This window comes from Pteropus vampyrus, unplaced genomic scaffold (assembly GCF_000151845.1).
Source record: "Pteropus vampyrus isolate Shadow unplaced genomic scaffold, Pvam_2.0 Scaffold516, whole genome shotgun sequence".
NCBI classification, from domain to species: Eukaryota; Metazoa; Chordata; class Mammalia; order Chiroptera; family Pteropodidae; genus Pteropus; species Pteropus vampyrus.
This window is the reverse complement of record NW_011889297.1, coordinates 36,550-61,155: the sequence shown is the minus strand read 5'-3', so window position 1 is coordinate 61,155 and position 24,606 is coordinate 36,550. Positions and strand designations below refer to the sequence as shown.

At 36.8% G+C, this 24,606-nt stretch overlaps 1 protein-coding gene across 1 annotated transcript in view; it reads left to right on the top strand.

Moving 5' to 3' along the window:
• The window catches only part of LOC105307777 (vascular endothelial growth factor receptor kdr-like), a 197,015-nt gene that overhangs the window by 154,991 nt on the left and 17,418 nt on the right, over positions 1-24,606 (top strand). Inside the window, exon 25 of the mRNA XM_011383386.1 lies at positions 8,331-8,437. Within this exon, the coding sequence (XP_011381688.1) occupies positions 8,331-8,437 (107 nt within the window). The remainder of the gene's footprint in view (positions 1-8,330; positions 8,438-24,606) is intronic.

The window sequence follows — 24,606 nt, the reverse complement described above, 5'->3', positions numbered from 1 at the left end:
TGGGAAAACTGGAAGGCCACCTGCGAAAGAACGAAACTACCCTGTTGTCTATCACCACACACCAAAATGAACTCAAAATGTATTAAAGACCTGAATATAAGACCTTGACCAATAATATGCATAGAAGAAAACATAGGAACTAAACTCATGGATCTTGGACTTAAAGAGGATTTTATGAATTTGACCTCAAAGGCGAGGTAAATAAAAGCAAAAGTAAAAGAATGGGACTACATCAAATTAAAATTTTTCTGCACAGCAAAAGAAACCATCAATAATGTAAATAGACAACCATCTGAATGGGAAAAGATATTTGCCAGCAATAACTCTGTTAAGGGCCTAATATTCAAAATATACAAAGAACTCATACAACTCAATAACAACAAAAAAAATGATTCAATCAAAAAATGGGCAGAGGATCTGAACAGACACTTCTCTCTAGAGAACATACAAATGGCCAACAAATATATAAAAAGATGCTCAACTTTGCAAGCTATTAAGGAAATGCAAATCAAAACCGCAATGAGATATTTTCTCACACCTGTTAGAATAACTATACTCAACAGGACAAGTACTAACAAATGTTGGAGAGGATGCAGAGCAAAAGGAACCCTCATACACTGCTGGTGGGACTGCAAATTACTACAGTCGTTATGGAAAACAGTATGGAGGTTCCTCAAAGAACTGAGAATTGATCTACCATATGATCCAGCAATCCCTCTACTGGATATTTACCCCAAAGACTTGAAAACTCGTATCCGAAAAGATATTTGCACACTGATGTTCATAGCAGCATTATTCACTGTGTCCAGGACATGGAAGCAACCAAAGTGTCCTATGACAGATGATTGTCTAAAGAAGCTGTGGTACATATATACAATGGAATATTACTGAGCCATAAAAGAGGTGAAATACTGCCATTTGCAGCAACATGGATAGACCTCGAGATAATCATGCTAAGAGAAATAAGCCAGACAGAAAAGATTGAAAGCCACATGATATCACTTATATGTGGGATATAAACCAAAACACAACAAATAAACAGGATAAACAAGCAGAAATTCATGGACATGGACAATAGACTAGTGGTTACCAGACAGTGGGTGGGGGGAGGTAAATGGGGCAAAAGGCATCAAATATGTGGTGACAGAAAGAAATCTAACTATGGGCGGTGAACACACAATGCAATATATACATATGCCTTACTGTTAAACTGTACACCTGAAACTTACAGGATTTCTTTAGCCAATATCACCATAATAAAAATAAATTTAAAAAATATATATGCCAATCAATTAATGTGATACACCATATAAACAAGATACAGCATTCATTTCTGTTTGAAACACTTAATAAAATCGGTATAGAAATAAAGTACCTGAACATAATAAAGGCCATATATGGCAAACCCTCAGCTAACATCATACTTAATGATGAAAAACTACAACCTTTCCTCTAAGATCAGGAACAAGACCAGGCTGTCCACTATCACCTTTACACTTCAATAAAGTATTGGTAATCCTAGTTAGGATCACACAAGGAAATAAACAAAAGACATCCAAATAGGGAATGAAGAATTCAACTTGTCACTTTTGCAAATGACATGATTCTCTATATAGAAAACCCTAAGGGCTCCACTAAAACACTAATAAAAATAATAAATAAATACAGTAGTTTCAGGATACAAAATTAATGTTCAAATATTCAGTGTTTTCTATGCTGTGATAATAAATTTTCAGTAAATGAAATGAAAAAATGTTACATTGCCATTGTAACAACAACAACAAAATACCTAGGAATAAATCTAATGAAAATTGTGAAGGAGCTATACATTGAAAACTATAAGACATTATTAAAAGACATTGAAGACACAAAAATGGAAAGATATTCTGTGTTCTTGGATTGGAAGAATCAACAGTTAAAATAGCCTTGACCTTATTATCTAAATTATTATACATATTTAATGCAATCTCTATCAAAATCCAAATGGCATTTTTTAAAGAAAAAGAAAAAAAAACATCAAATTTGTGTGGAACCACAAATGTCCCCAAATAGCAAAAACAATCCTGAGACAAAAGAACATGGCCAGAGGTATAACTCTGTCTGACTTCAAATTATACTACAAAGTAATAATACTCAAAATAACATGAGATTGGCAGAAAGACAGACACACAGACCAATGGAACAGAATTGAGAGTCCAGAAGTAAACTCCTGCATATATGGACAAAACATTTTCGACAAAGGAGCCAAACCCATACAATGGAGAAAGGAAAGCCTCCTCAATAAATGGTGCTGGGAAAACTGGAATGTGTCCATTTCTTCCAGATTGTCCAATTTGTGGGGGTATAATTGCTTGTTGTATTTTCCTATGATCCATTGTATTGCTGTGGAGTCAGTGGCTATTTCTTCTCTTTCATTTCTGATTTTATCTATTTGAGTCCACTCTCATTTTACTTGATGAGTCTGACTAAGGGTCTGTCAATCTTGTTTATCCTTTCAAAGAACCAGCTCTTGGTTTCATTAATCTTTTGTATTGTTTTCCTAGACTCTATTTCATTTATTTCAGCTTTAATCTTTATTATTTCCTTTCTTCTATTCATTTTGGGCTTCGTTTGCTGTTCTTTTTCTAGTTCTTTAATTGTAAGATTAGATTGTTTATTTGAGCTCTTTCTTATTCTTGAGGTAGGCCTGTATTTCTATGAATTTCCCTCTTAGAACTGATTTCACTATGTCTCATAGATTTTGATAGCTGTGTTTTCATTTTCATTTGTCTCTAGTTATCTTTTGATTTCTTCCTTGATCTCATTAATAACCCATTCATTGTTTAGTAGCATGTTATTTAGCCTCCATGTGTTTGTGTATTTTCCAGTTTTTTTTTCTTGTAGTTGATTTCTAGTTTCATACCATTGTGATCAGAGAAGACGATTGATATGATTTCAATCTTCTTAAATTGATTGAGACTTGTTTTGTGTCCTAACATGTGGTCTATGCTAGAAATTGTTCCATGTACACTTGAGAAAAAAATATATTTTGCTGTTTTAGGGTAAAATGCTCTGAAAATATCTATTAAATCTATCCATTCTAGTGTGTCTTTTAGGCCCATTGTTTCCTTGTTGATTCTTTGCCTGAAGATCTGGCCATTGGTGTCAATGGGATGTTAAAGTCTACTACTATGAATGTATTACTACTGATCTCTCCTTTAATGTCAATCAATAATTACTTCATGTATGTAGGTGCTCCTATGTTGGGTGCATATATGTTTACTAGGGTTATGTCCTCTTGATTTATTGAATCCTTTAGTATTATGTAATGCCCTTTTTGGTCTCTTATTATACCCTTTATTTTAAAGTCTATTTTATCTGATATAAGTATTGATACCCTGGCTTTTTTTTTTCCATTTCCATTTGCATGAAATATCTTTTTCCATCTCTTTACTTTCAGTCTGTGAGTGTCATTTGATCTGAAGTGGGTCTCTTGTAGACAGCATATGTATGGGTCTTATTTTCATATCCATTCAGTTACTCTATGTCTTTTGATTGGAGCATTTAATACATTTACATTTAAAATGATTACTGATAGGTACATTGTTATTGCCATTTTATTATTCATATTTGTTATTTCTATTTTCTTTCTTTCTTCTTCTCTTTTTACAGAAGTCCCTTTAACATTTCTTATAATACTGGCTTGTTGGTGATGAATTCCTTAAGCTTTTTTCTGTCTGGGAAGCTCTTTATCTCACCTTCCATTTTAATTGAAAGCTTTGCTGGATAGAGTATTCATCATTGTAGATTCTTGTTTCTCATAACTTTGAATATTTCTTGTCATTCCCTTCTGGCCTGCAAAGTTTCCATTGAAAAATCAGCAGTCATTCTTATGCGGGTACTCTTGTAAGTAAGTAACTGCCTTTTTCTTGCTACTTTTAAGATTCTCTCTTTGTCTTTGACCTTTGGCATTTTAATTATGATGTGTCTTGTTGTAGGCCTGTTTAAATTCCTCTCATTTGGGACTCTTTGTGCTTCCTGAGCTTGTATGTCTAACTCTTTTTCCAGGTCAGAGAAGTTTTCTGTTATTATTTCTTCAAATAGATTCTCAATCCCTTGTTCTCTCTCTTCCTCTTTAGTTACTCCTATGATATTGATATTATTACATTTCATGTTTTCCCAGACGTCTCTTAAACTATCCACATTTATTTTTTTTCTTTCTATTGTTCTGATTGGATGTATTCTGCTACCTTGTCTTCCAGTTCACTGATTCGATCTTTTGTTTCTTTCCATCTACTGTTGAATCCTTCTAGTGTAATCTTCATTTCAGTTATCATAGTCCTCATATCTGTCTGGTTTGTTTTTATAGTTTCTACATGCTTTTTTATGCTTACTACTTCTCTGTCGATGTTCTCATTATGTTCATCCATTCTCCCCATAAGTTCGTTGAGCATCCTTATAACCATTATTTTGAACTCTGTCTCTGGTAGGTTACTTACTTCCATTTCATTTGTTGTTTCACTTGCGGTATGTTTCTTTGTTTTCTCATTTTATTAGCCTCTCTGTGTTCATTTTTTTGTGTCAGTAATATTTGTTTCATCTCTCAGCCTTGGCCAGATTGCCTAATGTGGAAGTGTCCTGTGTGGCCCAGTGGTGCACTCTCCCTAATCCCTTATTTGGGGGCTCTCAATGAGATCTTTGTGTTAGTTTTCGGTGATGTTTTGTTGTCGTCAAGCCTTTAATGTTGTTAGTAGAGCAGTGAATGGAATTAACGCTCAGGCTGACTAATTGTGGGAACTGACTGTATTCACAGGGTAAGAGTTGCTGTGTGGGGGCTGACCCCAATGAGTGGGATTTGCCCTAGCAGGCTTGTGTACTTGTTGCAACTACCCTTTGTGTGTATCACTAATGCAACTAGTCAGGAGTTGCTCCATTGTGGTCTGGTGCCAGCCTCCAGATGCATTAGTTTTGTGGACCCTTTGGAGAAGCTCCCCTGTAGGCCAAGGTCAGCTGCTGCTTTGGATTGCTCATGGCTATCTGCTGGGAACTACAAAGTGATCTACAGATGGTTGTTGCCTATGCTGGATCTATAGGTAATTAGAAGAGACACCGCTGTAGACAGTGGTCGATTATCTCCCATCCCTGACCGAGGATAGTTTAGCAGAGGGAACAGTGCTTCTCAGGCCTGACACCATCTTTCAGTTGCTTGTAAGTCTCTGAAACTGGATGAGCCTCTGGGTGATATGCATGTTGGGTGGCACGGGGACCCCAGGAGTCTCCTGGGTCTATTGAGTAAATTTTCCCCTGTCACTGCAGTGTCAGTTATGTACCAACACTGTTTCTGTGGCTCCCTGTACAAGTTTCCACTCATAACAAGGTCAGCTGCTGCCCACCTTGTGCCTAATGCCCTACCCCAGGGCAGGGGCTGCTGCCTATCAGTGTGCAGCAGGCACTTTGTGTATTAGATGGGGCAGGAGCTCAGGGACTCAAGGGCTGTCAGACCAATACAGACTGCTGCAATCCCCTCAAGAGATATTGCAGCTCGTACAGGCACCAGTGGTCTGTCCACAAATGGTTTCCTTGAAATCCGCTCACTGCACTAGCCAAGGTCTATTGCCTGTGCTGACTACACAACCCCAGAGCCAAACAGGGCATGAGAGACTGTCTGTCAATGGGCTGCAGGCACTTTGTGGCTTGAGTAAAGGGTGATCTCAGGGAGACAAGGGCTGTCTGGCCAATAAATCCTCAGTTTTGTTGCAACTTCTGTGCCTGGGCTTTCCTGCTGTAGTCACAGACCAGCTGCCATCTGTGGTGGTCCCAGATATCCCTGCACTCCCTGGACACAATATTCCAACTCTTGCATGCAAAAGTGGTCTGCCTGCAATAGATTTCTGTGCAGTGCCTGTCCTGTGCAGCCAAAGTTTTTTTACCTGTGTGGATTGGGAGATCAGCGGGAGGGGACGGGGGGACAGGGGGGCAGGGCTGTGACAGTTCACTGTCAATGGGCCACCTGGGGCAATTTGTGGGTAGGGTGGTTTGGGGTCTCAGAGAGACAATGGCAGTCAGATCAGTACAGTCTCAGTCTTGCCGCAACTTTGGCAACCTTTTGTGTGTTTCCACAGAAGTCTCAGATCACAGCAAGACCAGCTGCAGTCTGGAAATGGCCTACAGATCACTGAGATCTGCTCAAGTTCATGTTGGCAGCATTGATCTGCCTGATCCTATCTCGGAAATGGGGCTCACAGTGCTGGCTCCCCACTGGGAATGTTTGGCCCAGAATCAGAGGAGGGCTTGGTAGCCATCCAGCAATAAATGCCCAGGGCAATCTTCTGGTTGGGTGGGGCATGCCGATCCCCTCTGGCTAGCTCTTCCTAATGGCTCCGTGGGAGGCGGCTGCATAGTCAAGCTTGTGTGGTCTGTAGATTGCCCAGACGATGGGCCTGACTAAGGCACAATGTTGGCTGCCCTCCCAGCCCTTGTTCTTGTGCCAAGTAATGCAGACTTTCTCATAATGAATCCCATGTGAACCTCTGACTCAGCGCCAGTGTCCTAGATGAATGTCCACAAATCAGAATGTCTGTACACGAATCCTTCAAAGGGGCATCTAGGGTTTCAGTCTCTTTCTGTCTCACCCCGACAGCCAGAATCCCCTCTGGTTTTTATTCCCAGAGTTATTGAAATCTCCTGTTCCCTGGGCTGGGACCCTTGGCTGGGAGCCCCCAAATGAGACCAGGAACCCCCTCTCTTCAGCAAGCCTCTGCATCCTCGCTCTCCCTCCCCATGATCCTCCACCACTGTGAGTGAGGGTCCAGCCAGATTTGTGACTTTGCCCTTCCTACCACCTTCAATGTGGCTCTTTTATATTATCAGACATATGTGTTAACATCAGTCGGATTTCAGGTGATTCTCCACGTTGCTTATTTTATAGTTTGGTTGTAATTTCAATGTGGACCTGGGAGGAGACAAATCCTGCTTTTACCAAGTCTGCCATCTTCCTCCTATCTAAATGTTCTTTTTTTATTTCTAATCTTGGATACCTACAATGGCAAACTACACTTCTAAGATTCAAATTAATTATTCATTCAAGTATTTATAAGTTATTCACATTGCTTTATAGCACTAAGTACACAGGTTAGTATCATTGAGGAGGGAGCAGCTTTTGGAGCTATGTGGCTCAACCAGTTTGGGTTTTTTAGCATGTAAACTTGTTACATGTGTGACTCTGGGAAAATTCACTTCTCCAGCTCCTTTAAGTCTCAGCTTTCTTACTAGGAAACGTATAAAATGAAGATGTTGAATGATCTCCAGCCTCCTCCTTTTCCTGACTTTCTAGAATCTAAAGTATATAGCACTCGATTCTAGTGGTTTTATTAATACTGAAGTTGGCTAACCAAGTATTTCTCAGCAATGAGATCCAAGGCAGAGATTCAAATTCCGTTTTTGCTGTATCAGATTGAGGACAGGTAAAACACACAAGTCAGGACTATTGCCTAGACTCAGGACTGTGAGCAGAGAGAAGGCAGGGAAAAGAGATACATTACAGGTCAAGTTGTAAACTGAGACACTTATAGAAAAGCCCGTCACCTCCCCACATGACCATGATTAAAAAAAATGACAATACAAAGTGACTAAGAGAAATTATCTAGAACAGAATCCTGGCCTTACACTTACTAACTTTGTGACTGTAGACATATTACTTAATTGTTCTATGCCTCAGTTCACCTATCTGTAAAATAGAGCACTAATAATACCTTTATTCATAAGATGTGATGAGTAAATGAGAAAATAAATGTAAAGTACTTATTATAGTGCCTGGTACATAGTACGTAGTGCTTAATACTAACCGTTATTATTTTATCACGTTTTGAATTTGGTTCTTGGATAATGGTTTATCTATAGGAGGTTAAGGTGTAGATAATATAATGAAATGATTCCAGGAGTAATAGGTAGAGGAAAACTAGCGTTTTAATAGGAAACCTATCTCCAAATACTGCTAGAGTTGTAAAGCTCAAGTTTTTGCTCTCCCTTCATCCCTTGGAGGATTATTTATTTAAGAGGAGAGAGGGTAGGGAAAGTTAAGAGAGAAGAGAAAATTTATTATAAAACATTTTTAAATAAAGAACACAAGTCTGTAAATACAGCTTTATTAATCAGCCTCTATGGCACAAAAGATGTCTCTCAGAGCTAAACTGTTAAGCAGAGATTTTAAGAAAAATAGAAAACTACAGCAAACTTGTAAACTGTCCAATAAAGGCCAGCAGCTCTTCTTATAGTTAGATGCATCCAGGGATGAATTCAAATTTACATATTTGTCCCTTGGGAATGATGGATATATATGTTTCTTCATGCAGGATGGCAAAGACTACATACCCCTCAATGGAACTGGTGGAACACCCACATTCATGGCCCTGGATCCTGTACAAGAGATCATAAGCAATAATATCACCATGGAATCCAGGTGAGATCCAGCCTTTGTTTGAAATGATGGTTTTGAAACCTATCAACAAGCATTGTTGTCTATAATCAGTAATTGTTTTAAAGGTTGAACAATGAATTATACTTCTCTCTCCCAGTCTGAGTTCTGAACCAACCGAAACATATATGACAGTGCCAGTTTAAGGTCTTCATTCTAACTTTCTTGTTGGTATAAGCTATATTTGAGAATTGGTTTACAGGTACAGCCAGATGGACTTTTTAATACTCTCCTGAATTAGATGTACACTAAAATTACAAGACTCACCCTTGGGGAAAATACACCCTTACGAGCAAGCAAATCCTAAAGAGAAGGAATGCTCAAGGAAAGCATGATAATTACTTTTCTTCACCAATCTGATAACTCACTTCACATCTCACAGTGTGTGTTTGGGGGGCCGAGAGATTGGGGAGGAGAGTACCTCTTATAGAGTGTCCTCCATGTGGAAATGAGAGATGTTAAGAATAAGGGTTCCTGCCAAAAGGGGACTATAAGAATGATAGGTAGAGAGGGCCCAAGAGCAACTGAGGATAAAACGAAGCACAATTCAATTCACGTCAGGTGAACAATGAACACATATTAAATATCTTTGTGTTCAATTAGTGTTAGTCACTGAGAGGCTATAAAATAAAACCACTCAAATAACTGATCATCTACTAGGGAGATAAAACATGCACATTTATGAGCAAGTGTAAGAAATTTTGTAAAGGGGGCAGAAATAAGTGGCATGAGTTGTCTTTTATTTTTCAATTACAGTTGATATACAATATTATATTAGTTTCAGGTGTAAAACATAGTGATTATACATCTATATACCTTATTAAATGATCACCCCAATAAATCTAGTACACATCTGATACCCTTCATAGTTATTACAATATTATTGACTATATTTCCCATGCTGTCCTTTACATCCTCATGATTATTTTGAAACTACCAAAACATATAGTTTAAGTCTTGTAGGAATTCAGAGAAGAGAGAAATAAGCATAAGCTTAAGGCATCAAACAGAGTCACCATTCATAGTTGTGCAATTTGTTTAAGACACAAGGAGCTCACCTTAGGGAACAAATGGTGACTGAATACAACTAATGTTCTGCTTCACAACCCTATGGCCTGACACAGCTCTGTCTGCCTAGAGGCAGGGGCATCTTTCACAGATTACATTACCCTTCATTAAAATCAGGGAAATAATGAAATATGTAAAGCGATTACTAACAGAACTAAAGGGAGAAACAGACCAAAACACTATCATACTAGGTGACCTAAATACCTCACTGATGGATATGGACAGATCATCCAATCAGAAAATCAATAAGGAAATAACATCCTTAAATGACACATTCAACCAACTGGACATAATTGATATATGCAGAGCCTTCAATCCCAAAACAGCTGCTTATACATTCTTCTTTAGTGCACATGAAACATTCTCAAGAATTGACCACATACTGAGACACAAGAGAAAGCCTCAACAAATATGAGTGTTGAAATCATACCAACTATATTCTCTGATCATAATGCTTTAAAACTAGAGATCAACTGCAGAAAGAAATCAGGAAAAACCACAGATACATAGATTAAACAACATGCTACTGAAGAATAACTGAGTCAGAAAAGAAATAAAAAGAGAGATCAAGAGATACATAGAAACAAATGATAATGATAGTACAACATATCAAAACTTTTGGGACATGGCAAAAGTGGTCATAAGAGGAAAGTTCATATCATAATAGGCCTACCGACAAAAACAAAAATGAGCCCAAATAAACAATCTAACGCTTCATCTTAAAAAACTAGAAAAAGAAGAACAAATGAAGCCTAAAGTCAGCAGAAAGAAAGAAATAATCAAAATTAGAGCAGAAATTAATGAAATTGAAAATAAAAAAAAAACGATAGAAAAAAATAAGTGCAAGAAAGAGCTGGTTCTTCGAGAAGGTTAATAAAATTAACAAACCCCTGGCTAGACTCACTAATGAAAAAATACATAAATACACAAAATCAGGGATGAAAGAGGGGAAATTATGACAGACATCGCAGAAATACAAAGGATCATACAAGAAAACTATAAAAAAGTATATAACACCAAATTTAATAACCTAGAAGAAATGGACAAGTACTTAGAAAAATACAACCTACTTAGACTGAATCAAGAAGACTGGAAAATCTAAATAGATCAATTAACAGTATGGAAATTGAAGCAATCATCAAAAACTTACCAAAAAGTAAAAGTCCAGGACCAGATGGCTTCACTAGTCAATTCTACCAAATATACAAACAAGATTTAATACCTATTCTCCTCAAACACTTCCAAAAAATCAAAGAGGAGGCAATACTTCTCAACATATTTTATGAGGTCAATATTACTCTGTTACCAAAACCTGGTAAAGATAACACAAAAAAAGAAATGTACAGATCAATATCTCTCATGAACACAGATGCCAAAATCCTAAATAAGATATACAGAATACAGCAACAGAGATGGTTTGACATAGGCAAGTTGATTAATGTGATACACCACACAAAAAATTAAAAAAATAAGAATCATATGATCATATCAATAGATGCAGAAAAAGCCTTCAACAAGATACAGCACCCATTTATGGCCAAAACACTTCACAAAATTGGTATAGAAGGAAAGTACATTAACATAATAAAGGCCATATATGATAAACCCTCAGCCAACATTACACTTAATGGTGAAAAACTAAAAACCTTCCCTCTAAGATCAGGAACAAGGTAAGGCTGTCCACTATTGCCACTGTTATTCAATATAACATTCGAGGTCCTAGTGAGTGCAATCAGACAAGACAAAAATATAAAAGGCATCCAAATAGGAAACAAAAAAGTCGAACTGTCACTACTTGTGGATGACATATAGTGACAGAAAACACTGAAGACTTCACAAGAACACTACTGGAAACAATAAGCAAATACAGTAAAGTCTCTGGATGCAAAATCAACGTTCAAACATCCATAGTGTTCTTATACTCTAATAATGAATTGTCAGAAAAAGAAGTGGAAAAAAATAATTCCTTTTGCAATTGCAACAAAAGGAATAAAATACCTAGGAATAAATTTAATGAAACATGTGAAGAACCTATATTATGAAAACTACAAGACCATATTAAAAGAAATCGAAAAAGTTACAAAGAAATGGAAAGACATTTTGTGTTCTTGGATTGGAAGAATCAACATAGTTAAAATGACCATATTAACTAAAGCATTATACAGATTTAATGCAATACCCATCAAAATCTCATCAGCATTTTTTAAAGAAATAGTACAAAAAATTATCAGATATTTATGGAAGCGCAAAAGACTCCAAATTGCCAAAGCCATCCTGAGAAAAAAAGAACGAGGCTGGAGGCATCACTCTGCCTGACTTCAAATTATACTACAAAGTGACAGTAATCAAAACAGCACGGTATTGGCAGCAAAACAGACACACAGACCAGTGGAACAGGATCGAGAGTCCAGAATTAAACTCATAGTTATATGGGCAAATAATTTTCGACAAAAATACCAAAAACATATAGTAGAGAAAGGAAAGCCTCTTCAATAAATGATGGGAAAACTGGAAAGCCACCTGCAAAAGAATGAAACTAGACTGTTGTCTATCATCACACACCAAAATTAACTCACAACGGATTAAGGACCTAAATATAAGACCTGAACAATAAAATGCATAGAAGATAGCATAGGAACTAAATTCAAGGACTTTGACTTAAATAGGATTTTATGAATTTGACCTCAAAAGCAAGGAAAGTAAAAGCTAAAACAAATGAATAAGTCTACATCAAACTAAAAAGCTTCTGTTTAGCGAAAGAAATCATCAACATGGTAAAGAGACAACCATCTGAATGGGAAAATATATTTGGAAGCAATGCTTTCGATAAGGGCCTAATATCCAAAATGTACAAAGAACTTATATAACTCAATAACAACAAAAAAACAAATGATCCAATCAAAAAACGGCAGAGGGCCTGAACAGATATTTCTCCCTAGAGGACATACAAATGGCCAACAAATATATGAAAAAATGCTCAACATCAGTAGCTATTAGGGAAATACCAATCAAAACCACAATGTTCATACCTTTTAGAATAGCTATAATCAACAGGACAATGATAACAAATATTGGAAAGAATGCGGAGAAAAAGGATCCCTTATGCACTCCCGGTAGCACTGCCAGTTGGTACAGCCACCATAGAAAACAGTATGGAACTAAGAATTGATCTACCATATGATCCAGCATCCCTCTACTGTGTTTACTCCAAAGACTTGAAAACTCATATCCAAAAAGGTATTTGCACATGAATGTTCATAGCAGCATTCTTCACAGTGGCCAGAACATGGAAGCAAGTGAAGTGTCCTATTATAGATTATTAGTTAAAGAAATTAGTACATATATACAATGGAATATTACTCAGCCATAAGAAGAGATGAAATACTGCCATTTGCGACAACATGGATGGACCTCGATATAACCTTGCTAAGTGAAATATGCCAGAGAATGTTGAAAATCACATGATATCACTTATATGTGGGATATAAACCTAAAAGCAACAAATGAACAGGGCATACAAACGGAGACTCGTGGACATGGACTATAGACTAGTGGTTACCAGAGGACTATATTGTAGCAGTTACTAGTGGGGTGGGAGAGGTGGGAGGAGGTAGATGGGCTAAAGAGGGTCAAATACAGGGTTTAAGGGGAGAGTGAAGTGGATAAAAGGGATCAAATATATGGTAGCTGAAAGAAACTGGACTTTGAGTGGTAAACACACAATAGAATATACAGATGTCAAATGAAAATGTACACCTGAAAATTATATAATTGTATTAACAAATACTACCCCAATAAACTTAATTATTTTTTTAAAAAGTCAGAGGGATAATTCTGTCAGGAAGAGGCATTTTTTTTTTTTACTAATCTACACAAAATAGGGAAGTCTTGACCTTAGAGGAAGATTATTAGAGGAGCTAAGTCTCTTTACCATGAGCTCAACAAGGGTAAGGAGAATTTACACAGTAGTTCCCCAAATCCCACCTTATAGGCATTGGTTGAAAAACTTGTGTGATTCCAATGATATTGTACTAGATCTAGGTGTACTACAGCCCCTTTACATAGCACATGAATCCTTTCTAGAAAGCTTCAGCTGTCAAAATTTCCCATATTTAGGTATCAGGTCTAGCTTATTTTGCATTTCACGTTGGTTGATATATCCCTCCTAACATTTTAAGCATTTAATGATAATTATAAGTCACGGTGTTTTTATAGATGAAAGGCAATCATGGAATTGTCCAAGCTGGAGTGTTAGGAAATATATAGTACAGTCCTTTAAATTCCACCTGTCTCTTAAGGATGAAAAGCCTAATGTTATTAAGGATGGAATTTTCCAGTCCGTGTGGAGAGACATTGAGAATTGAGCTCTGGTCCATGAGGTCTAGTCTAATAGTTTATTAATTATCCCCTCTTATTGTTCAACCATTGGCTAGACCTATTAGTTTCGACCCTATAATTTAATGATGAAGAGGAAAGGAATGCCTTCTTCAGTTAGATATTTTTCTTCGGGAGAGCTCATGAAGAAAATATTAGAGAGGATTGGATTTCATTTTATCAAGGCAGCCTGGTCCTCAAGATGATCATTGGGTCAGTGAAGCTGCTTCAGGATAGAGTTTTTCTCTGGAAGCAACAAGATCACTGACAACAAAAATTTAAATTCTGCTTTCCTGGAAATATTCATTTTATTTTTATTTTTATTTTTTCCACTTTAATGAGTAAAATTTTTTTTTGGGAGTTTTTTTTTTAATTACCACCTAGAGTACATTACCTAAGTGATGACATAGAAAAACTCAGCTTCTGTTCCCCTACAAAGATCAGCAGTTAGACAGCTATCTACAAACAAACACAGCTCTGGGAGAAATCTGGAGTCCACTTAAGAAACTTCAGCAGCATAATGGAACAAAAAACTAGAGAATAACTGCACAAAAAAGGAAACGAATCAGCTTAATTTTGCCTGCATCATTCCATGTCCCAAACCAGTATTGCTCAGTACCAAGATAGAACTCACCAACTAGAAAAAAATGTTCTTCATTGGGAAAAGGAATGTGAAGTGAGTGACCCAATTCCCCAGATTTTCAAGACATTATACCAAGGACTAGCTTTAGTTTTGCCCCTCCTAGAGAATACTAAGAAAGCTAGGATATATAAAGATGGCTGGGAATAAGGAAGAAAAACAGGAGCTACCAATATCAGCCATGCGATGGGAGTGACCATGGTTCCCAGTCTCAGTAGCTTTTACCACTTAAGAAACCAACAGCCAACATGGCTGCTGTGGATCTCCTCCAGATATGACCAGTTTTTACCCCTTAGGTATTCACATTTACAAAATACCAGCTACCTGAATACCTTCCACCTTTCTCTGCCCCAGAACCTGCACCCCGACCGAGATAGGATCCCCATTGGCAGCCATCTCAGCCCTCTAAAGCTGCATGAGTATAAGACCTCAGCCCATACACCTGTATCTGTACCTCACTAATGTATACATGCTTGGGGCTAGCCCTTCCAGTCGTGTACTTCCATGTCACTCACCTGATGTTGGTCATCTCTCTCCAATGACTTGTGCGTTGGGTAGACCATGCAGTGACAGGAGGAAACATGTATGACCCAGGACTCTGAAGCTATTTGAGGGCTTGGATCCAGTCCTGTCTCCTGTCAATGACTGGCACCAAGGTTCTCACCTGCAGCTAGCTGCTCCAGCTATGCAACTGTATGCCCCAGGCCTGACTCTCAACACTGGCCTCCATTGCTGTGCACCCATGGTGAAACCCAGCAACCATGGTAGAGCATGCCAACAGCCAGTGCCCCTTCCATGGCCAGTGTACCTATAGTTCATGTCAGTCCTAGTTACTTGCCCCGACCTGCACCACTATATGTGTATCTGGAACTGGCCCCTTCCATTAAACCGGCACCTGGCATCTGCAGCTGAATGTATGCATAACTAGCTATAGTAACTGCTGCTGCCTATACTGATTCCTAGCTGTTGGACCTGGCAGGGGTGGGGGGTCTCTGAAGACTCAACAGCCTTTGCAGACATGGCAGAAGCTCTACAGCATTTGCAAAGGACCACACAGTTATCGATGCTGTGGAGTCCAATGGGTTAAAGAGAAATTAAGACTCCTAGACCCAGGGCCACCACTTGCCCCCACACTTGGCATTATGCAGCACTAAATCCAGAGTCTCATAGTATGCTCCAGTGTGTTCCCACCCACAGGTGAAAGTTTTTGTTTTTGTTTTTTTTCTTTCTGAAGTCCATATAGTCTGGAAGAGGTGACAGTTTCTTCAAATGCACAGACACCCACATAAGGCTACAGGAATCACCAAGATTCAGAGAAATGTGACACCATCAAAGCCACAAAATATACTTCCAGAAATTGACCCCCAAAAAACGAGTATCCATGAATGGCCCAACGAAGATTTTAAAATAACCATTCTAAATATGCTCAGAGAGCTATAAGAGAACACAGATTACCATTTTAGCAATTAGGAAAACAATGCAAAAACAAAATGACAAGTTCAACAACGACATAGAGAACATAAAAAAGAACAAAACAGAAATTTTGAGCTGAACAATATAATGATTGAACTGAAGAATTCAATAGATAACTTCAATAACAGATTTGACCAAACAAAAAAAGAACTACTGGTATAGGAGACAGATCAATGGAAATTATCCAATCAGAGGAGAAAAAAGAATGAAAAGGAATGAAGAAAGCATGCAATAATTGTGGGACATCATCAACAGAAACAATGTATCCATCATTAGTGTCCCAGAAGGAGAAAGGAAGAAGAAAGGGGTAGAGAGCTTCCTTAAAGAAATGATAATGGAGAACTTCACAATGATGAGGAGTGAAGAGATATGGATATCCACATTTTTAAGGTAATAAGTAACCCTGAAATTTCAATCCAAGATGATCTGTATGACACTTTATAATAAAATTGCCTAAAATCAAAGACAGAGGTGATGATGACATAGGTCATTCCTAAATTAGCTTGCCCTCATAAGAATGACTAACAACAGTTTATGAACAAGATACCCCTAAGAGAATCTTAGAACACAGAAGTGTGGCTGAAGTATTCCCCTTCACCACAGAGACCAAGACAAACTGCATTAGAAGTATAAGAGAAACAGCTACATACTGACTGCATTGCCCCTCCTCAGGCCAGAGCATTACCAAGTAGAGAGGTCTCTCCTGAACCTACAATTTATCCACTTGGTAAAGAGAGCCTGGAGGGACATCCACCCCCAAAGGCATTGTGGATTATTTTATGGGAGCCCCTACTTTGGTCTTGACACATGAGAATTATAGGAGAATGGGTGGGTATCAACCACAGGGACTCTGATTATGATGAAGAAAGGAAGAGGGGTTTGCAACTATCAGCACTTTGGTGTTGAAAGACTGAGTTTCTATCTGAAGAGCCCAAGTAGTAGTCCCAAACAGCACTCTTGCTCATATGTAGAACTAAGATGATGGTACAGCCTGATTTGGAAACTCTGCTGGATATAGGTCTGCTTGATCTGGGCCCTCAAATGAGTTTTATTGGACCTGGAGCCTGGTCTGCTTATGCCCAGGTAGGGGAGCTGAGTTATAGCTACACATACTACAGACAGTGGCTTCCAGTCCCATCTAACCAGAAGGGCTGGACAGAAAATCTGAAAGCTCTGTAACTCAGTAGTCCTCAAACCAACAGGCAGGCAGGCAGAGCTGATTGCCCCAAGAGCAAAACAAGTACTGGGAAAGAAGGGTTCTACTGCTAGGGTCAGACAGGGGAGTCAGTTTATTGCTCTACCCGCTGCTGACTGTAGCTCCCAATCCCTTCTGAACAGAAATCCTGTTCAAGAAAATTTGTGAGTTGACTGAAGTGAGCTCTCCGCATTCTGCTTATACAAGATAGCTGATCAGGGCCCTATCTGCTATGGAGTATGGCTCCCAGCATTTTTGGCAAGAGGGGCTGGTGGATGCTGTATAGCCCAGCAATCTCAAGCAGAGAGGCAGGGAGACAGAGCTGAAACTGAAGAGTAAAGCCAGTAGCCCATTTTTGGCCAGGGATCTTGGGGCAAGTGTCAACTTGGGTCAAGGTTATAAACCAATAACCTTACCAACCTTGGAGTTGCTTCTTATGCTACATTCAGGCAGGGAAACTATTTATTATCCCACTCATTGCTTTGTATATCCTCCAGCCTACCTGAACAAGGAACATGACCAGAGCACACAGGAATCTGCATAGCTCATCCAAATGCCCTACTTACAGTGGCACTTGAAAATAGAACACAGCTCATGGCTTTCCCCATCAGCAAAGCAAACATGGTTACCTCATGTGACCAGGGAATTCAATACACACTCTTGCCCAATTCAGGGCCCCAAACAACAAGCCCTACAGGCCCTGGGTCCTGTCTTGCTTTCCTGCCAGGCTGAGGAAACTAATTCATACTTTCACCTACTGGTGAGTGTAGTAATCAATCCTGACCATAAAGTAAACCCGACTAGAGAATCCAGGCAATAGTGAAGCACATTGTACAGCATCGCTTGAACAAGAAATCAAGTCAACAGTCCTACCCAGCTGTTCTCAGTCGGTGATATTTCCCCTCACTTCCAACCTCAGAGTTCGAATAGTTTCCTTGCTCAAAAGTAGACCCTAATAGGAGGCCCCATGCGCCCAAGGATGTTACCAACTGACATGTCCAGTAACCCAAACTGAGCTGACTGGTAAAGAACTGTCTCTATCAAAGCAAAACTGTAAATTCTGAAAGAGGAGACTGCTTACATAAGAAACGAGAAGTCAAGAAGAATCAGATAAATATGACACCACCAAAGGAAACTAATAAATCTCCAATAATTGTCCCTGAAGAAATGAAAATCTGTGAACTGTTAGACAAGAAATTCAGTATAATCCTCTTAAAGAAGTTTAGTGAACCACAAGTACACACAGACAACTAAATGAAATTAGGAAAACAATGTAAGAACAAAATGAAAAATTCAACCAAAAAATAGAAACCATCCGAAAAAAAAAAACAACAAATGTTAGAGCTGAAAACACAATGATTGAACTGAATAATTCAATAGAGATCATTAAAAGGAGACTTAGCCATGCAGAAGAAAAAATATCAATGACCTAGACGATAGAACATTTGAAATTATCCAGTCAGAAGAGAAAAAAATAAAAGTGAAGAAAACCAATGGAGCTTATGAGACACAGTGAAAAGAAACAGTATTTACATTATGGGAATTCCAGAGAAGAGGAAGAGAAAGAAGCAGAAAGTGTATGTAAAGCAATAGTGACTGAAAACCATCCATGTATATAACAATATTATTTACAGTAGCCAAAACATGGAAACAACCTATGTACACATCACAGATAAATGGATAAAGAAATTGGTGTATATATATATATCTATATATCTATCTATATATAGATAGATATATAGATATACACACACACACACACACACACACACACACACACACATACAATGGAATATTATTCAGCCATAAAAGTAGGAAATACTGACATTTGCGGTAACATGGCTAGCCTTGAGGGCATATTACTAAGTTAAATAAGTCAGATAGAAAAAGATAAACTGTATCATCTCACTTATATGAGGAACATAAACAAACAAAATAAACTTATAGAAAAAGAAATCAGAGTTGTGGCTACCAGAGGTGGAGGGTAGGGAGAGGAAATTAGAGGAAGGTGGTCAAGAGGTACAAACTTCCAGTTCTAAGATCAATAAGTACTAGGGATATAATGTTCAACATGATGACTCTAATTAACACTGCCATGTGATATATATGGAAGTCATTAAGAGGGTAAATCCTAAGAGTTCTTATCACAAGGATTAATTTTGTTTTTGCTTTCTTTTTATTGTGTCTGTATGAGTTTCGTTGGATGTTAAGTAATCTTATTACCATAATCATTTCATGTTATATCTATTTCAAACCATTATGTCATACATCTTAATCTTATACAGTGATATATTTAAGTTATATCTCAATAAGACTGGAAAAGGTAAATAAAATCAAAGAAAAAGATTTTTAAAAGAAGCAAGAGAAAAATTTCTTTCACACAAGGCAATTCCCATAATACTATCAGTGAGTTTTTTATCAGAGATCTTGCAGAACAGGAAAAAATAGGATTATATATATTCAAATGCTGAAAGAAAAAACCGCCAGCCAAGAATACTTCACATGGCACATTGTCCTTCAGGTATAAAAGAGAGATAAAAAACTTGCCCAAACAAACAGAAATTGAGGGAGTTTATCACCACCAGACCTGCCTTACAAGAAATGATAACACTTCTTCAAGCTGAATTCAAAAGACACTAATTAATAACATGAAAACACATGCAAATCAACAGATTGGTAAAAATAAGCATACAGTCAGATTTAGAATACTCTAATACTGAAATATGGTGGTGTGTTAACCACTTAACTTTAGTATAAAGCAGCAGTCCCCAACCTTTTTGGCACCAGTGACTGGTGCTCCTATGATAATCTAATGCCTGACAATCTGAGGTGGAGCTGAAGCAGTGACACTAGAGCTGGGAAGTGGCTGCAAAAATAGATGAAGCTTCATTCACCTGTCACTCACCTCCTGCTGTGTGGCCCAGTTTGTAACAGGCCATGGACCGGTACTGGTCCACAGCCTGGGGATTGGGGACACATGGTATGAAGAATAAAGGATGGAAGAATTAAAAATAATCATAGCTATAATAATTTGTTAATGAAAACACAATGTAAAATGATGTAAATTGTGACATTATAAACATAATGTGTAGGGAGTAAAAGTGTAGGGTTTTTGTATGTTATCGAAATCAAGTTGTTATCAGTTTAAAAATAGACTGTTGTTTGTATAAGTTAGCCTTAGGGTAACCACAAAATCAAAAACTTTAGTAGATGCACACAAGATAAAAAGAAGGGAATCAAATATACCACTATGGAAAATCATCAATCTACAAAATAAGATAGAAAGAGAGGAAGAAAAAAAGAATGCACCTATTAAAAAAAAAACAAAAACAAAAACAAAAAAAAAACAGAAAAGCAATGAACAAAATGACAACAGTAAGTTTTTACCTACCGATGATTTCTATAAATAGAAATGGATAAAATGATTCAATCAAATGGCATAGAGTGGCTAAATGGATTTAAAAAAAAAAAAGTCCCAACTATATGCTACCTGTAAGAAACTCATTTCAGCTTCAAGGATACATATAGGTTCAAAATGAAACAATGGAAAATATATTCCAGGCAAATGGAAACCAAAAGAGAGAAGGGGTAGCCATATTTATCTCAGACAAAATAGACTTTAATCCAAAAACTGGCATAAGAGACTAAGAAGGTCAATATATAGTGATAAAGTGGTCAATTTTCAAGAGCATATAAACATTGTTAATATATATGTACCAACATTGCACCAAATAAATATATTAAGCAAATACTAAGAAACATGAAGGGAGTAATAGACAAAAATACAATAGTAGTAGGGGACATCAATAAGGAAATATGGCACTTGAACTATATTTTAGATCAAATAGATCTAACTGACATATATGGACCATTTAATCCAATAGCATCACAGATTATACATTTTTCTCAAGCATAAAGATAACATCCTCCAGGGTGATCATATGTTAAGTCATCAAACAAGTCTTAGAAAATTTAAGAAAACTGAAATCAATCAACTATTTTTTACAACCACTATGGTATAAAATTAGAAATTAAAACAGGATAACCAGAATATTTACATGTATGTAAAAACTAAAAAACAATATACTTCTGAACAATTAATGGGTCAAAGAATAATTCAAAAGGGAAATCAAGAAGCCATTGAAAATAGAAACACATATAATAAAACTTATGGAATGCAGCAAAAGCAATGCTAAGAAGAAAATTTACAGCATAAATGTCAATATTAAGAAAAAAGAAAGATGTCAAATAAACAACCTAACTTTACACCTTATGAAACTAGAAAAACAAGAACAAAGTAATCAAAGTTAGCAGTAGGAAGATATAAATAAGATCATAGCACATCAATGAAATGGAGAATAAACTAAAGAAATGGTGAAAAAATTAAGCGCTGTTTTTTTCAACTCCTTTACTCTTTAATTACTCCCCTTAACTTACAATAAGCAATAATTAACACAATATGAGAAGAACAAATATAAATTTAACATTTTGATGCCTGCATTTCTTTTTTCTAAAATATATAGAACATTAATTTGAAAGTTTAATGTCTTTCAGCTAGAATTTTTTTAAATTTATTTTTTATGGTGACATTGGTTAACAAAATCTACTAAGTTGCAGGTGTACAATTTAACAATAAGGCATATATGCCTTATTGTGTGTTCACCTCCTATAGTTAGATTTCTTCCTGTCACCACATATTTGACCCATTTTACCTCATCTACCTCCAAACTCCCCACTCCCTGCTCCCCTCTGGTAACCACTAGTCTATTTCCCATGTCCATGAGTCTCTGTTTGTCTTGTTCATTTGTTGCTTTTAGGTTTATATCCCACATATAAGTGATAACATGTGGTTTTCAACTTTTTTCTGTCTGGCTTATTTCACTTAGCATGATTATCTCAAGGTCCATCCATGTTGTCGCAAATGGCAGTATTTCATCTCTTCTTATGGCAGAGTAATATTCCATTGTACACATGTACCACAGTGTTTTTATCCAATCATCTATTGTAGGACACTTCAGATGCTTCCATGTCCTGGCCACTGTGAATAATGCTGTTATGAACATTCGTGTGCAAATACCTTTTTAGATATGAGTTTTCAAGTCTTTGGGGTAAACACACACAGTAGAGGGATGCTGGATCATATGGTAGATCAATTCTTAGTTCCATACTGTTTTCTATAGTGGCTGTACCAACTTGCAGTCCCACCAGCAGTGTATGAGGGTTCCTTTTTCTAAGAGCTGTTTTTAAAGATAAACAAAATTGACAAACTTTAGCTAGGTATACCAGAAAAAAAGAGGTTTAAATGAGGAAAAATAGAAATAAAGAGGAAAAGTAACAACTGATACCACAGAAATACAAAGGATCATAAGAGACTATTATGAACAATTATTCATATACCAAGAAATTGGACAACCTGAAAAAGTAGATGAATTCCTAGAAATAAACGGCTTACCAAGTCTGGATCATGAAAAAATAGAAAAAGTGAAGTGATTAATAAAGACTAAAGAGATTGAATCAGTAACTGAAACCTCCTAAAAAGAAAGTCCCAGTACCAGATAGTTTCCCTGGTGAATTCTATCAAACATTTAAAGAAGACTTAATGTCAATTATTCTTAAACTCTTCCAAAAACTAGAGGAGGAAGGAGCACTTTCAAACACATTTTACAATTCCAGCATTACTCTGATGCCAAAACCAGATTAAGACACTGCATGAAAATAAAACTGCAGGCCAGTATTCCTGAAGATTATAGATGTAAAAATTCTAAAAAAAATACTAGCAAACCAAATTCAGCAACAGTAAATGTATGATACACCTTGACCAAATGGAATTTATTCATGGGATACAATGGTTCAACATATGTTAATAAATAAATGTGATACACAACATTAATAGCATTAAAGACAAAAATATGATCATTGCAATAGATGAAAAAATTATTTGACAAAATGCAACTTCCATTCATGACAAAAACTCTCAACAAATTAGGTATAGAAAGAACATACTTCCACATATGAAGGCCATATGTGACAAATGCATAGCTAACAACATATTATTGTAAATAAAATATCCTAAAGTGTCCATTGAAAAATTTTCAGAAATAATAAATTCTTTAAAGTTTCAGGATATATAATGAATATATAAAAATCAATTGCATTTCTAGACACCAACAGTGAACTATTGGAAAATGAAATAAAGAAAACAGTACCATTTACAATAAGTATACAAATCTTAAAGAATAGATTTAACTAAGGAAGTTAAAGATATCTATTGAAAACTGCAAAACATCAATGAAGGAAATAAAGAAGACATAAATAAATGAAAACATATCCTGTGTTCATGAATTAGAAGAATTAATATTGTTAGAAATGTCCATCCTAACTAAAGCCATAAATAAATTCTATGAAATAACCATCATAATCCAATGGCATTTAAAAAAGAAAAGTAGGAAAAGCAATCCTAAAATTTTCTTGGAACCACAGAAGACCTTGAATAGTTAAAGCAATTTTTAGAGAGAAGAGCAAAGCCAGAGGCATGACACTTTTTTATTTCAAACCATGTTACAAAGCTATAGTAATGAAAACACTGTGGTACTGGTATAAAAACAGACATGTAGACCAATGGAACAGAATCAAGAGCTCAGAAACAAATCCACACATATATGGTCAACTAATATTTGACAAGGGAGCCAAGAATACTCAATAAAGACAAGATAGTCTTTTCAATAAACGACTTTGAAAAAACTATATATAATAACGAAGTGGAAGAAGGTATTCAGGGGAAGGGAGTACCTTGAACTGTAGAACAAAGCTATTGTCTTTGCTGAAAGTTTTTTTCCAATGATTTTCTAAGCTTAGATCCATTCAATTTCAGAGCTATGAAGATTTTGGAGGTAAAGGGACGTAAGTTCCACCTTAGAAGTCAGGAGCCCCTGATTCTGATTTACTACATGACCTTAGGCAAGTCCCTTTCCCTCTCTGAAACTTGGTTTTCCTGCCAAGCAACATGAAGGAATTGGTCTAAGTCAGTGGTTCTCAAACTTCAGTTTCCATTAGAATCCCTGAAGGGCTTGCTACAATACATATTTCTGGGTCCCACCAACAAAATTGTGATTTAATAGGTCTGAGAGTGGATTGGAGATTCTGAATTTTTAACATGTTCCAAAGTGATGCAGTTCTTCTGGTCCATGAACCATACTTTTTTTTAAGTTTGTATTTTTAATTTTTCAATTACAGTTGACATTCAATAGTATATTAGTTTCAGATATACAGCATAGTGGTTAGACATTTATATAACTACCTACTTGGCACCATACATAGTTATTATAATATTATTGTCATAAATTATATAAATGTCTAATCACTGTGCTATATACCTGTTCACCTGAAACTAATATGACATAATAT